Source organism: Thunnus thynnus, chromosome 11 (genome assembly GCF_963924715.1).
Source record: "Thunnus thynnus chromosome 11, fThuThy2.1, whole genome shotgun sequence".
NCBI classification, from domain to species: domain Eukaryota; kingdom Metazoa; phylum Chordata; class Actinopteri; order Scombriformes; family Scombridae; genus Thunnus; species Thunnus thynnus.
This window is the reverse complement of record NC_089527.1, coordinates 6,887,252-6,903,538: the sequence shown is the minus strand read 5'-3', so window position 1 is coordinate 6,903,538 and position 16,287 is coordinate 6,887,252. Positions and strand designations below refer to the sequence as shown.

Here is a 16,287-nt window from a genome sequence, read left to right as displayed (position 1 = left end):
ACTTCTGAACCCTAAGTCTCAAAAACAAAATCAGGGTTAGGGTTTCTCCTGGATTCTATGGGTCCAGATGAATCTACCCATATAAGCCACGCCCATTTGCGTCCACGTAGATTTTCCACCATTTTTAATTTTTTTTCCTCTCCTCCTAAACTGTTGGTCTGATTGCTACCAAATTTTCTGTGGATCGTTATTGGACCAATCTTATCAAAAGCTGCATAAAGCTTATTGATATCTCATCTAGTTTTCAAGATATTGACCTATGAACTTCAAAAGGACATGACTCAGCACATTAATAGACCAAAGTCAACAACTGTCGGGCTGATCATCACAAAACTAACAGAATACGTCCACAGAAGTCCCTGAAACAAACCCTGAAAGTTTCATTCAAGTCAGAAACTGTTTGTCTGATCATTATAAAACTCACAGGATGTGTTTCATAACAACGTTGAACCATGTGTGTAAAACTATTCTGAAATCTTTCAATAGGGGGTGCCAACAGCTCCAAACACCTGCAAATTAGGCCAAATATCACCAAACTTGGTGGATATTTTTAATTAAGCTGTTGAAACTTTCAACTTCTAACAGTCTGTGTTGCTTGAACCCAGGAATCGCTGCATACAGTTATATTTTATTAAAATAATTGTGTGAAGAAAGACTAAAACATTTCGATCGATATTTGCAGAACTGCAGGACTCGAAGCTCTGCAGTGTGAAATTCTTGTTTTTTTTTTACTCTTTGGGAACATTTTTGTGAATGAAAGCTGACAGACTGAGCAGAACATGTTGCCTTATATGGAGATTTTAGGAGTATTGATTATGCTAATAATCAAATCTGACAGATGTTCACCTGCTCATGAACAGGTTGCATTCATCAGGTATATAACAACTTTACGCCGGCTGTGTTATCACTGTTAAAAGCTGAAAAACTATATTTTATTGTGGTTGTCTATTAAACTAATGAAAAAAAAAAGACAAAGAAAAAAGAACATCTGCACACAAAGAGAAGCTTGTAATGTTATAAACTGCTTAAAGGAGCGTCTCCTGGAAGCAGCAGAGCTTTATATTCACACACATTCACCTCTTCAGGGTCGCTCATCTCGTCAGAAAAGACAAAACAAAGACACAAAACATTCTCTATAATGTTGAATGTAAACATTGCAGGTCTGCTTTTACATTCCTGTCAGTGTATATTCAGATAATAGAGGCCAAACAAACTCTATAAAGTGTAGAACGCTGATTGTGCTGCTGAGTGCCTGCAAACAACCAAACACCATCAGTCTAGTGGCCTGAATGTTGACTAGAACCCGTCGTTATATAACGCAACAGATAGTTTAGACCTTGTATAGAATATATTTCCCCCCGAGACGTTTCAAGTAGACCTTTTAATCTTTTCAAGTGGAGACTAAAGTAAATAACCTTCTGTTTGTTTGTTCCTCTCTTTCTTCTCAGCCTATTGTCTCTCTTTTTTGCTGGATCAGCATCCATCCTGGAGCTGCTCACATCCTGAAGTTCTGGATCTGGTTTTCCACCCTTGCCTCACGTCTCTCTCTCTCTCTCTCTCTCTCTCTCCTGTGTGAATCATGTCTTTTCTTGTCTCTTCTCCTCCTTTGTGTGTGCGTGTGGACGGTGAGATGTGTGAGTGTCTCCTGCCAGGTCTCCATGGTGATGAAGGTCTCGTGGCTCAGTAGCTCCTGTTTTGTTTTGTTCTGGTGGCACCCTGGAAGCTGCTCCGCGTCCTCTTCATCACATTCTTCATACATATTATAAATCATTTTATTATCCTGTTCAATGCCGTGTTCTAGTCATCTGTCCGTCATAGGAGAGGGATCCTCCTCTGCTGCTCTTCCTGATGTTTCTTCCTTTTATTTTCCTCTGTTAAAGGTTTTTTAGGGAGTTTTTCCTTATTTGAATCGATAGTCTGAAGACAGAAGATGTTGTAAAACTGTACAGACTGTATAGCCCCCTGAGGCAAATTTGTGATATTGGGCTATACAGATAAAACTGACTTGACTTGACTTAAGGCTTTTCCATTGACATCCTTTCATTTCCTCTTTTTATTCTTTAGAAATAAAACAACCAGCTCTGACAACACACAAGTTGTTATCCTTATTTATCAAATGCATGACTGGTTCTGTCACATAAATAATCAGACATTAGTGAAGCTACATGAGCTCTTCTCATGTTTGTCATCATCCGTTTTATGTCTTTTTTTAACATCTAACAGATGGTTTATAGCTCAGCATACGCAGCACAATACACTCCGTAATGTGTTTATTTCAAAGTCACAAAGACAATTTCATGCAATCTTACGCACGAGCACCTCGTTATCGACGTCTAACAAATGTATTGTCTCATGCAACTTAATTACAAGCAGCCGTCTGAACACGATACGGATAATTCAGATCTTCGGTATCATGATTAACATCAGCCTCGATTTTTACTTTCTTCACTTTGGGGACAGTAAGTTAACATCTGGCTGGAAATGCGTTCAATCACAGTGAGAGGGCACTCAGAGCTTTTATCTAATCAGGTTCAACATGTTGACATCATTTCAGCTTTGTCTAGGGGATGAAAAACAGATGCTTTTAAGATTAATAATGGCCTCTGAGTGTTTAAAGGGTTTTTGCTTCTAAAAGATACGTATTACAAGAGCAGAAAAAAAGGCCTTGTAAGCATAATAACTGTAGCACACGTTACATTTTTGGGTTATTTCAGTTAAAAATCTGCCACACAAGCTTTACAGTATTGGGTAAGTTATATATTTTACATAGGAATAATTCCAAAATGTTATTATTTATTATATAATATTGTTTCATCGTCATTTAAAGCACTTTAACTATTATTTTATTCATTTGTTATATATGTGTAACATTTAAGTTGATTATTCATGTCCCCTTTTCTAAATAGGAAGTCACTTTAGTTCCTACCTGCCGTTGTTTAAGGGGGACACTTGTTTATGTAACGTTAACAGAGTAACATGTGCTGATAGAGTGAGAGGGCTGCTGGGAAGTTTCTTCATATCAACAGTGGACCTCATGCAAGAACCACTAATATGAACAGATAAGAAATACGAGGGATTTAAGAAAAATTGTGGCATTCATCAATTTTCTTGTATTTAAGAATTTTATCTGAAGTATGAATGAAATGTACAAATTCATACGAGTCAGGAACAGATAGTCTGACTTTCTTCACAAGTGGAGGAACGTGTTTGTTTTAATCTAAATGAATTTGGAGTTTTAAGGACGCTGTAATCATTCCTCCTGTTCAAATCTAACAGATATTTGCTCATTAACAGGTGACATCAGTTCATCAGGTTCATCAGGGTGAAACGAGCGATCTACGACAAGTTCGGGCAGTTAAGGCTACGTTCACGTTACAAGCCTCAATGTTCAATTCTGATTTTTTATTCAGATCCAAGTGACGTGTATCCGTGCACACGTGCAGATTTAACTGAAACGTGAGCCGCATGGATAACAACAATAACATCATTTGTGCAACAGTCAAATTATAAACATGGACGACATGGCTGCTGTTCAAGCATTCGGTTACAATAACTTCCTTCCAGTTTGGCTTGAATAGAAACTTCTCCATAAATGTCCAACAAATGTGAAACTTCCTCGTCTCTCCATCGATCCGTGTCGTTGCTGTTGTTGTTGTTCTCTTCCATGTTTATTTTCTATCAGGCTGTGAGCTGCTGACACTGAATGATGATGAAAAAAAAACAACACATGAGGTCCGATCTGATTGTTCTGACAGCGGTCGCACAGCCAGAGATCAGATATGAAGCAGATCCAGGACCACATATGCACACAAGTAGCCCAGATCTGATATGAAAGAAAAAATCACTTAGAGGTAAAAAAAAATCTGATTTGGGCCATTTTCAGCATGTGATGTGAATGTAGCCAAAGACAGTTTGTTGCATCCAACTTGCAAAACTCATAGAAAAAAAAAAATCTGTGTTTTAAGATAAGAATCTAAAATGTTCTTGCATGAGGCCTGTTGTATCTCTCACAGGCATGAACTCAGTGGAAAGTATATTCATCTCAAGCCTGGTTTATTTCAACCTTTTCCCTGTTTGAACTTTTCAACCTCTCTGCACTCATAGTCTCTTTTTAAAAAAAAAAAAATCAAAAACCTGCATTTTTTTTGTCCACATTTGACTTCTCTGTTTTCCCAAATCTTTCTTCTTTGTCTTTATTTCTTAAGTTCACATTCTCAGCCATGTCAATGTCACGTTCAGGTTCTTTGAGGCTCATATCTGCTGCTTTATCTTTAACATTATCTCCAAACAAAACTACAAGGTTGTAAATCTCACACATATTAGATTTATTGTAGTCAAAGTCAGACATGTTGTTGCTCTCTCTTTTTCTTGTCTTAACAAACCTTTTAACCGTATTTCTAATCTCAACTGTAAATCAGTGTAAAACAAAACAAGCATGTGCGTGAAAGGGAAGCACGTTAGTGCCGATGATAAGAAATGAAACCAGACCTGAGCACTCATGCTGTCGTGTGTTTAATGTTTAACTGCCCTGCCCTCGTGGGAGGGAGGAGGATATTTGAGCGAGGGGAGTGTTGGCTAACACTTTGCTCTACCAGACTGAGGTGAAACCAACCAACTTCAGACCAGGACCTGTGAGGACTCTCAGGAATCCCAGATGGTCGTCAGAGATAAGAAGGACCAGACTCGGGGTCACATACTGGACTTTTGGGCTTAAGACACTGAATATTTAGAGCCTCACAGAAAGTTCAGTAGAGTCTTTATATTTTTCTGCTGTGGAATATCATGAAATCACTGTGATTTGGAGTTTCTCAGCCACCGGAATCATCTTCTTGAAGACTCAGGAATCATTTTAGACAAAGAAAAGTCTTGAGTGTGTGCTGTTATCTGGGAGAAGTGCTCACCTCTGGGTCTCGGCTCTAATCACAGCGACTGCACCCAGCAGAACTGACGAGCTACAGGATAAAATCAATACCTGGAAAATCTGAGCTCACAAGTCGGCTATCATGAGTGAGGAAATGGAGGAAGCACAGACTAAAGACTGGAGGCTGATTGAACCCAACTATCCTGTCAAAATCTTCCTGACGGTCTTTTACACCCTCATCTTGGTGACGGGTATCATGGGTAATTCGATCACAATCAAAGTGACTCAAGTGCTGAAGCGAAACGGCTACCTGCAGAAGAACGTGACCGACCACATGGTCAGCCTGGCCTGCTCGGACTTGTTGGTGCTCATCATCGGCATGCCAGTAGAGCTCTACAGCGCCATCTGGAACCCGTTCACCTCCGCATCAGGCGACGCTTCCTGTAAGATCTACAACTTCTTGTTCGAGGCTTGTAGCTACGCCACCATCCTCAATGTGGCCACGCTTAGCTTTGAGCGCTACATTGCTATCTGCCACCCGTTCCGCTTCAAAGCCTTGAGAGAAAAACGCACCTCCGCCCTCATCACCTTTGCCTGGCTGGTGTCCGTGGTCGTGGCGCTGCCGCTGCTGACCGCCACGGGAACGCAGAGCCACACTCTCCAACTACCAAACGAAACCGTCTACAATCTGACTTTCTGCACCAACATGAAGGAGCACTGGGTGATGTACAGGGTCAGCATCTTTGTGGCTTTCCTCGTCTACGTGCTTGTGTTGATCTGCGTGGGCTTCATGTGCCGGGCGATGATCCGGGTCCTGCAGAAAAGCGGGATCAACAGGGACCAAGGAGCACCCAAGCACGAGAGTTTAAAGGTCAAGACGGCCAGGAAGCAGACCATCATTTTTCTTGGTAGGTTGTTGGTTCAATATCTTAAAGGATAAACAAATTATCTTAGAGCTCCTTGTGTGTCCCGGTTTTTATACTTGAAAGGTTCACAATGCTTCAAGTGCAGTGTTTCCTCTATAATAGTACAAAAATATATTTTTTTTAAGTGCTGAAAATAACACCAAATATCCATTCATACGGAAATCAATATAATTTGGGAGCCTCTGAGCAGCGCTGTTTTGAAACTTGAGTCAACGTGTGTGTCGTTGCCTGGGAAACTCCAGGTAGCGTAACTCCTTTTAAGGAATAGGGCGGAGCGTAAGCCAGTGAGTGGTTAAGCAAGAGAACGAGCGGAGCAGAGGAAAAGGTTAGCAATAAGTCATCAATCAGGCAGTAAATGTACAGAACAGACAACAGTCAATAAATGCTGCAGCTTCTCAAGAACCCCACCGCCAGGCCAAACCACTCATCCTCGGGGGAAACACTGAAGTGTGTCTTAAAACAATGATTACGGCAGGAAAAACCTCTTCCAGTGTTTATTTAAGTACCTGACTGTTGTTTTAAGACAGACTTGAAAAATTGTGAACGTGTCCTTTAAGGCAGGGGTCAGCTGTTAGGTTTTTATTTGGGATGGCCTAAATGTTTTCTTTCTTTATTTAAATTAAATTTATAACACTGTTCAGTTTAACACTATCTGAGGTCATTTTTGACATTAGTAAATTAATGCTAACAGTATTATTTTAATACTCGTTTGGCTAAAAATGTCTGAATATACGATCTGTGTTTGCACTTCGAGACCAGAGCTGCAACAGCTCGTCAATTAGTTGAAAATAAATGGGCAACTATTAATAATCGATTAATCATTTCAGTCATTTTTCAAGCAAAAACACCAAACGTTTGGTGGGTCCAGCTTCTCAAATGTGAAGATTTGCTGTTTGCCCTTTACATATATGACAGTAAATTGAATATCTTAACTTTTTTTTTTCTGCAAATTTTTAACATTTCATAGAATTTATCGACTAGTCAAGAAAATAATTGTTGGATTAATCGATAATGAAAATAATCGTTAGGTGCAGTCCTACTAGAAACTAAAAATGTCAGAATTCACATGTTAAAATTTAATTTCTGGTTTGTTTATTAGACTTTATTTCAGCTCTTTTAGTGCTTCTCCTGGTGTGTGGACAGTATTAGATGCAATAAGGTTTATATTTGTTGGGATTTACATGAGCTTTGTGTTTATTTTTGAGTCTACAGTAGATTTGTGATGAATTATGCTACAGTAAGTTATGTAAACTATGAAAAACAAAACTTCAGCTTTCATCAGGGGCCAAATATTTTTGCTGGATTTGGCTGAATTTGGCCGACAGGCTGCTATTTACCGACCGCTGCTTTAAGGGATTTATGTAAGTAAGACTGGAAGTCTCTGAAAAGAGTCAACAGAAGTGTTAGTGAGTGTTATCTTTGGCGCGCTTTATATTGTGCAGTGTGTGTGTCTGTGTGATGTCGTTATATCACCACCGCTGGCTGTCAGACAGACTCTTTATTTCTTTACACCAGCAGTGGAAACACCACCTGTGCCACAAGTGGAAGTGGAAAAGACAAGTCCAGGCGATGTGTCGTAATGTTATGACCCTTTAAGTGATTGATTTCTCTCTCTCTCTCCCTCTCTCTCTCTCTCTCTCACACACACACACACACACTCACACACACACCCACCCTGATATGCACCCTGATCTGTTTAGGGTGTGTTCTTGAGCTAATAGAGTTGAGCAGATAAACTGTCTTGTTTAATTATTGCTTGTTTAAGTTGTTTGATGTTTCAACCTTGAAGATCACTGTGTCCTTACATTTGGATGAGAAGCTAGAAGTTTATAAAATTAGCTTCTTAACTTCTTATTTTCCCACTTGCTGACCTGATTAATTCGTCCTTATCCACCTTTAAACTTCCATCTATTTGTAAATGTACTAAAGTCACTCCACTTCTTAAAAAGGTGCATTAATTAAGATTTTAGACTAATGATCAAATAAATATCTGATTGTATCACTGAGCAGTACGATAGGATAGTACGATAAACCTTGTTACTTGACATATGACTGAGGAATACTGTAGTGATAATCTGTTTCCAGTTCACTTTGGGCTTCACACTGTTTATTGCACCCAGGTATCTGTAGTTCAGAGGGCGTAGGCTCAAGAAACAGGACAGGAGGGGCGAGGAGCGGCTTATGCTGAGTTTGTTTTGGAGTCTCACTTAGTCATTCACCTCTAGCAACCAAAGTTAGTCACAGTTGCTTTAAAGGTGGTGACCTGAAAGACCAATTTCTATTATTTGTACAACAGCTAAAACATTTGAGAAGCTAAATTTCAATCGTTTATCACAGCACATAATGTCTTTAATATTTTATCACCGTCTCAATCTGACTTTCATTCAAAAAATTCAACTAGCTACACTATAGCTGTTTCTCAACAAACATTATTTTAGTTTAACTCTTATCTTCATAACCATCGTCAGTGTGTTTTTTCTCATCAGATTTAGGGTGTACCACAAAGATCTATTTTAGGACCTTCCACATGTGTGTTTTTCTAGTGATACAGGGGTAAAGTTGACACGTTTTCTTTGGTCGCTCCTATTTCGAGCGTCGAAGGGCATCATGCTTATGTTTAAAGGGCTGATATTGTGGAAACCAATGAGCTTTGGGATGGATTAGGGTGATGGTGGGGACCCTCATGTACTGTAAAATTACACAATTTTATCTCCTCTGTCTTTTTAAGTTATTTGAAATTTTGAAATTCATGGCTCAAGAGCTAGCGGTGTTGAGGTGGTACCCACTAGTACATCACACCAGAAAGTCAAATCAAATATGTAGGAATATGATATGTATTTACTGTTCCCATGCAATGGATAACCTGCTGCTGTAACACAAGAATTTCCCAATAAATACATCTAATCTAATCTAATCTAATCTAATCTAATCTAATCTAATCTAATAGCGTGCTGGAGGACAGACGGGAATCTGGGCTGTATGGAAATCTAAACAACTTTTGATGAATAAAATCACAGATATGTTTAAAATAGACTCAGTATTTTTAAAATTAGTCAAAAAGGTCCAGATCTTAAATTCAAAAACATTGAGAGAAAAACATCTCCTCTAAAAGTCAGTCTCAACGAGAACAAAGAAAAGCTGTAGTTAAATCCTCATCAGGAAAATAGGGGAGAGAAACCTCTCTAAGGTCCGCACCCAGAGGGACTCCCCTTCCAAGCAGTCAGGCGTGCAACGACTGCCAATAGTCAGCAAGCTCAGATAAAATTTTAATGGTGGAATTTGCAGAATAAACAGTACGTGAGCCTGACGATGGACATCCCGCAGACATCAGCACCGTCGTGGTCTAATGGACATCATTTAGCATTGGACATGAGAAGGGAGGGACTCAGGAGATGATAACAGATGCTGGTACGCCCCGCTGCAGGCAGCCAGAAATGGAAAGAGATAGAAGACACAGCGATACATACAGCAGACAAACTCCCAAAGTCCCTGAGTCATAGGCGACAGCAGACCGGTTCACAGAGAGCGACCACATGAATAACCAACACACGGACAGGAAGCCACACACAAACTAAATTCCAGGAACTGGAAAAGGAAGCTGAGCTACTGTTAAATGTCAACTCACTGTTTTTAAACTGGTTGAGTTGACAACTCTTTACCAATGAATAAACAGATTTAATTCACTTTCATGATTGCACAATGAAATTTAGAAACTTTAAAGCTGCAATAATCAATATTTTTATATTAACATAAGTGTCACATGCAAGAAGTTGTGTGTGTTAGTGACGTCAGACAGACAAAGTTAGCGACTAGCTTGTGAACATAGTGCAGCATTTAGCAACTAAAGAGCCAAAATTTGTTTTCTGAGGAGTTGATGAAGACCAAAACTAAAGTTCAAAAGTCAAAAAATGTCTCAAAAATCTCTCTTTTTATTAACTTACATGGTTGAGCACAAAGACAGACGCTTCGGCATAGACGCCTTTTTCATTGCAGACAAATCGTATATGACACCTCAGGTATTTCTACCTACTCAATGTGACCTGTGCAAGTGGTGCTGATGACACTGATTAGTGCTGACTTTGTTAGAGACACTCAAAACAAAGGCCAAAGCAAAAAATGAGACAACTATAACCTAAAATACAAATATACATAATCATACATTTACACACATAAACACATATGTAAATTAAATCTAATTAAATCTAATCTGATTAAACATTGAGTGAATATTGGACTGACTGTATATTCATCAGGTAACTAGAAACACAACTAATGAATGTTAATGTAATAATTATCTAAATCTAAATGTGATTATATTAGGAATTTCTCCATTTGTCCGTCTTTAACATTATCGTTTAGTTTTCCTTTGTTGATGACAAATGTAATACATTTCGTCATGGATCTCATTTTCAAACATTACGTTTTATTTAGTTTTGTCATGTAAAGATACGGTTTATTATTCAGCTCTTTCATAAGTCTCTGAATATGCTCTTAAAGATCAAGATAAACACTAAAATATTTGTGTTTTCCTGATTACAGCGGGTCTTTTGTTGGCCAGAAGTGTGTGGTGACAGATGTTTCCTATGAGAATGGAAATACAAACATCCAGTTGTCAGTGTTTGCTGGTTAGTGTTTATTACATCAATACTGAGTCAGAGAAGTAATTTCCAGTATCATCTGCATATCAGAGATAAGTAGAATAACCACAGACAGTACGTAAGTCATTAATATACAAGACAAAGAGTAAAGGACCAAGAATGCTACCCTGAGGAACCCCAATATCACAGTTAGAGGGGGAGGAAGTTACTTGGACATCCTGTTTGTTAACTCACACACAGATCACTCTTTGTTTGAACAGTCACCCATGATGTCATGTTGGATCAGTCTGGCGTTGAGCAAACACCAAACAACTACATTGGTCTGAATCACAGCATTGGAATTCATTATGTATTTACATTTACAGCTCTGTCTCACATTTTCAGGGTATTGATTTCGTAACCAGACTGTTTGCTGCTGCGGTTGTAAGGTCAATGAAACAAATACTTTAATGCACATGTATTTCCCCCACTACAACCTGCAAACAGTTGCTTATTTCCAGATCCAGCAGTTACAGAGCAACATTATCATTCATCTGAGGTCATGTTTGTGTCCACCTGGTGAACGTAAGTCCAATATTCACTTTGTTTTTGCTCTCTACCAACTCTTGAGGGAAATATCAGGCTCTTTAGCTGCTTACTGCTCCACTGTATTCACCAGCTAGTCTACAGCTAACTGTGTCTGTTTGCTATTTGGTACTGAGCAGGTCATGTACAGTGGGGTTTTTAGAGCTTTTTCTCTGAAAATAGCTGCCTGTGGTGGAAGAAAACAAGGCTATTAGAGCTCTGAGAGTGACACAAAAGAGAAAAATTGCAGTCAGACAGCTAAAAAAACATTTGATACATCATTATTATAGAAAGTCTTGATTATAGCACATGTGTTTTGGGTTGAATGCGTCACATCTGTGCCTGAAAGACACATCAGCCCTTTGTATCCCGATAATATCCATGAGCTTTCCTTTTAATTTTGGAAGGTTCATTTCTAAAAAGATGTTTTTCACCATGACAAAAACTATAGCATACATCTTTTATACTGCTGAGAGGTTTGGCACTGCGACTAACTAAGCTGAAGTCCCCAGGGCGGCCATGTATTAGCCACACTGAGACGTTTAATCATCCTCACAGCTTCCTGTAGAAGAAACACTAATGATGGAGACTTTCTGCTAACTCCTTTGCCGTTTATCTTTTAATAAGAAACAACTTTTACTTAACACTAAATGTTGCTTCTTCTTATGCAAAATAATCAATGACTGATTATTATATTCCATTTACTCTCATGTGAACAAATGGACACACTTATACACTCCTGTGTATCTTTTCCCAGGACAGTTGCACTCCAGTCGTGCTCTGATTCAATTACCGGTCAATCGTACATCTTCACCGTTCTAATTATGACTTCAGTATTAACGGCATGTGAATTAAATTGAGTTTCGGCGCTCTGATGACCTTAAATGGATGAGGAAGGAGGGGTCAGCTGCATTACAACTAATGCATAAAATTGGGTTTCATCCATTAGTCGCAATCACTGTGCAGCTTAATTGCTTGATAGAAAGTAATTGTTTCTGTCCTGCTGTATGGAGACAATTTCTGAGCCTGCTTACACATATTCAGGTGTTGTTTTTAACCGACGAGGATGGCGAAATGATGATGAATATGATGACGATGATGACTATTATGGTCATGATGGAAACAAGAAGGGCAGGGATGACAAATATACAGATAATCTGTAGATTTGTAAGTTTATTTCTGTAAAGAGTCAATCTGGGATTTTTGTTTTGTTTTATATAAATAAAAATAAAAAATAAAACTGTATTGATAATGATGATGATGATGATGGTGATGATGATGAAGATGAGGAGGAGGAGGAAGAGGAGGAGGAGGAGGAGAGTGACAGGGAACAGAGGCAGAAGGCAGAAGAGGAAAGTTGATGATGATGGTGATTTATGGTGAAGATGATCCAGGTGAGGAAGAATATGATAATATGATGATGAAGAGTTTAAAGGTAGAATTATGTTTCATGCACAGGAGACGTTCCTGCAGCCGTTCTTTATATTTTCATGCGTGTAGCGTGTTTACAGTCGTGTTTGTCTCAGAATTTAATTCAGCGATCAACTTTTTTGACGTCCGCACTACAAAGTGTTTGGAAGGTGTGCACGTTGGCCCCTCTGTGACCTGTGGTTACCCATAACCCCCTTCTCTGTGTGCGTTTGCAGAGATGTTGACGTGTATCTTTGGAGAAGCATAATCCCAGTTTTAGTGAGGTATGAAGAGGGGTCAGAAATCAGTGGCAGTAAATTCCTAAGTACATGCTGACCTTCCTTGTTCAGTAGGTAAATGCAATTACTTAAAGCTGCACTAATCATAATTTTTATATTAATAATGGATCACCTGACAATTTGTAAGGTGAATGGGGACTTTTAGTGTCTTTCAGCTCCCATTAACTTCTTCTCCAGATGCAGCAGTGGAAAAGCTTTGATAAATCCACTGTCCACCACCTTCCAAGCACCAAATGGCAGAAAAACAAAAGTTAGCAGCTAACTAGAGATCATAGTGAGTGTTTGTGTTGTCTCAGTATTACCCAGGTATGGACTTCTAAAGGTATTGAGTATTGCTAGTTTTACAGTATCTCCCAAAATATGACTCTGTAGGCTACAAAAAGCTGATAACTTATGAAATCAATCAATGTTTTTCTTGACTCACTGTGATAAGTCACACATTCATCAGGTTCATCTTTGCTGGCATGTATATTATCTGAAAAATAAGCCGACCCTGCATTTCCGAATCATATATTCAGAAATACTGTTCTGATGCTGATATTGCAGCATCAGAATAAAGTTATGAGCAATAATTCTTCTTTCTGGCACAGAGTACAGTGAAACTGACCGACAGAAATAACTGTTGCCACAATGATACGTACAATATCAATGCGTATTAAAGCTGCTGTTACTGCTGTTTTTAGCTCTGTATATATAGTCCCACCCTTCAGTAATAATACATCTGGAGTTTTGGTTTGTTATAATTGAGTTTTCAGCAGAAGTCTTTGGGAACTTTGTAGTATATTAAAGGGTAATTTCACAGCAGAAAACCAAGACTGTTTGTACTGATGTGTCTAGAAATTGATCTTTTTTGTCAAACACAGAAAATTGAAGTCTCAGATTAAAACCCGAAAGCCTCTACTGGTTGTAACGACGCTCCGCAGTGTGCGAACGTCTTTTATGCAAACAGTTTGCTTGTGATTTCTCTCAGCAGGATGTGCGTGGGATGCTTGCTCCTCTCTCCACACCCCTTCGCTCAAGGTTTATAACTCTACTGATAACCGACAGACTTGAATATTGATGTATCTATAAATATTGATGAGCACAGACACAGAGCGGATTGTGTTTGTTTTGTATGGTTGATATAAGTCCAAATGCAAAATAATTGAAGTTATAGGAAATGTCTAATCACCTCACCTGCATCCTCTCCTTACATGATCACATCCATCATAACTACTTGAAAATTCATAAACAACAACTCAATCAGCAATGCACTGGACTTCATCATCTCCATAATGGAATATTACATTTTACTGGATATTACTGGGGTGGAGGGACTCATGACACAGTCTGCTGGCATCAACAGTATCCGCTCACTCTTTTTATTGACTGCCGGAGGAATCATGAGTTTGAATTTGAATATGAATTGAATTATTGCAGGTGGCAGACAAAAAGACCAGCTGCACATCGCACCGAGTGTGACGCTCGCTCGAAAACAGTCGTCCCTGCTGCATATCACTAATGTCAGTTATCTCTCAAGTGGCTCAAGTCCCTGTCGCTGCTACGCTTTCCCTTGAAATAACTTTAAATCCTGATCGGGATCCTCTGCAACTTTGAGGAGTAATTAAAAGCAGAGAAGATCCCTGTTAAGTTTCCCACACATCACTTCCAGGACAGAAGGTTAATTGCTTTAGATTTAGTTTTTGTCAGTCACCGGGAGCCGGGCGTTTGTGAAATGAATATTAATTCTTTTTTGCCGCCTTCAGCTTTTGGCTTATGACCTTTGACTTTTGCAGGCCATTTTCGTGATGGGAACGATCAGTGAGGCTGAAGAGATGCGAAAAGGACGGGAGTAATATGATGTTATTCTTCATTCAGGAGGTGTGCTGTGATAATCCTGTAGTCTTCACCTGTGTTATCACGCCTGAGAATCAAGCAATACGCAAAATGATCCAGACAGAAAATGCTATTTACGCTTTGTTACACAGATACCACAATATCACCTGAACCTTTGTAGTCTGTGTGTATGTGTTTATGTGTGTGTAGAATGACTTAAGTCACGTTCAGGGACACCAGACTTAAGACCAGTTGATTGGGGATGGCTTGTGCAATTAAGGACAAAAGCTGTGTCCCTAATTGGTAAAACACTGATTTTTGGGTCAGTGGTTATGGTTAGAGTTAGGATAAATCTGCAGGAAATGAATGTAAGTCTATGTAAATACCCCAAAAGTGACTAAAGTAAAAATGTGTGTGTGTGTGTGTGTGTGTGTGTGTGTGTGTGTGTGTGTGTGTGTGTGTGAATGTGACATTTACCTTCGAGCTAGAGTGAAATGCAGCTCTTTAATCCTGCATGAACTCAACCAAACAAAAAGGGCATTAAAAGGAAAGAAATACTGAGGCAGCCAACATGAAATACATGGATGAGGTTTCTTCAGAGTGTAAATCATGAATTTACTCTCATTCAAAAACACCGACTACGGTTTGATTACAAATTAGACACATTTCAAAAGGAAATTTAAAGTCTCCACAGTTTCACTGTGCAGAGTTTGTTTTCACATTCATCTGCTGAAAGAGGAAATCTGAGTTTATGGCGTTTACCTACAACCATGATTTGTGACATCACAACTAGTTTGGAGCCAATCATAGTCCAGTATTCAACTTCTACAAGTGTGATGAGGAAACTTGAAGCCTCCAGTGCATAAAGAACGGACTTTATAGTGAAGCAGGAGACATCTTGTGTCCAGCAGTTAAACTTATGAAATCAAAAATATTTGTATATTTATAGATTTAATGAGGTAGAAAGAGGAGATGTGATTTTAAGGAGATAATTTACCTTTTTTTTTCTGGTGGAGAAACCATATTAGATACAAATTATTATTCAAAGTAGAGCATTTTGTATAAATCTTAAAACATATCTGGAGGGGATCTTTAAACAGCAGCTAATTAGTATCAGACATTTTGTATCATTCAAAATTTAATTATCAGGCGTCCACTGGAAATAAATAAATAAAAACATTATCACCCAACAGTGGACTGTTAGTAAAGAAATCTGTTAAACAAGCACATTTAATAATTTTCTGTGTTTGTCTGAACTTTTTGGAACAACACCCACACAAACAAACACAACATGACTTATTAAAATGATTTAATATGTCAAAGTGCTTTAAAAGTGGACTCACAAACAACTACGGTGTGAGACTAACAGAGCAATTCACTGACAATAGAAAGTTTAACTTCTCTTTAAGAATAAATGTTGCTGCATCAGTTAATATTTATACGTTCTGGGAATCAGACCTGTCTTAAATAAATGTCTTAATGGAAAAATCCACTCTAAAAGCACTTTTACATTTATTTATTGTGTTACAGCCTCTGCTGAAAATAAATGTAATGGCAGTTTTTTAGTTTGATGTCAGAAAAATGTTCAAGACTTGAAGCTTCGTCAACTTTGTTTTTGGCAGCAGAAATGATCAAGCAGTAAAATTTGGTGAATGTGTTGCTGTGAAGGTTGTTTGTTTCAACATCCAGCAGTTACATTAACATTATTATTCATTTGGAGGCGTGTTTCTGTCCACCTGGTGAACGTAAAGTCCAATATTCACTCTCTTTTAGCTCTGTTTTTGGTCTCCACCACCTCCTGAGGGAAATATCTG

At 38.7% G+C, this 16,287-nt stretch overlaps 1 protein-coding gene across 1 annotated transcript in view; it reads left to right on the top strand.

Annotated features, from left to right (window-relative positions):
• Positions 1–3,947: 3,947 nt before the first annotated feature.
• Positions 3,948–16,287, top strand: part of gpr39 (G protein-coupled receptor 39) — a 42,402-nt gene continuing 30,062 nt past the window's right edge. The window contains exon 1 of the mRNA XM_067602952.1: positions 3,948–5,769. Coding sequence (XP_067459053.1) covers positions 5,004–5,769 — 766 coding nt within the window. The 5' untranslated portion in view covers positions 3,948–5,003. The remainder of the gene's footprint in view (positions 5,770–16,287) is intronic.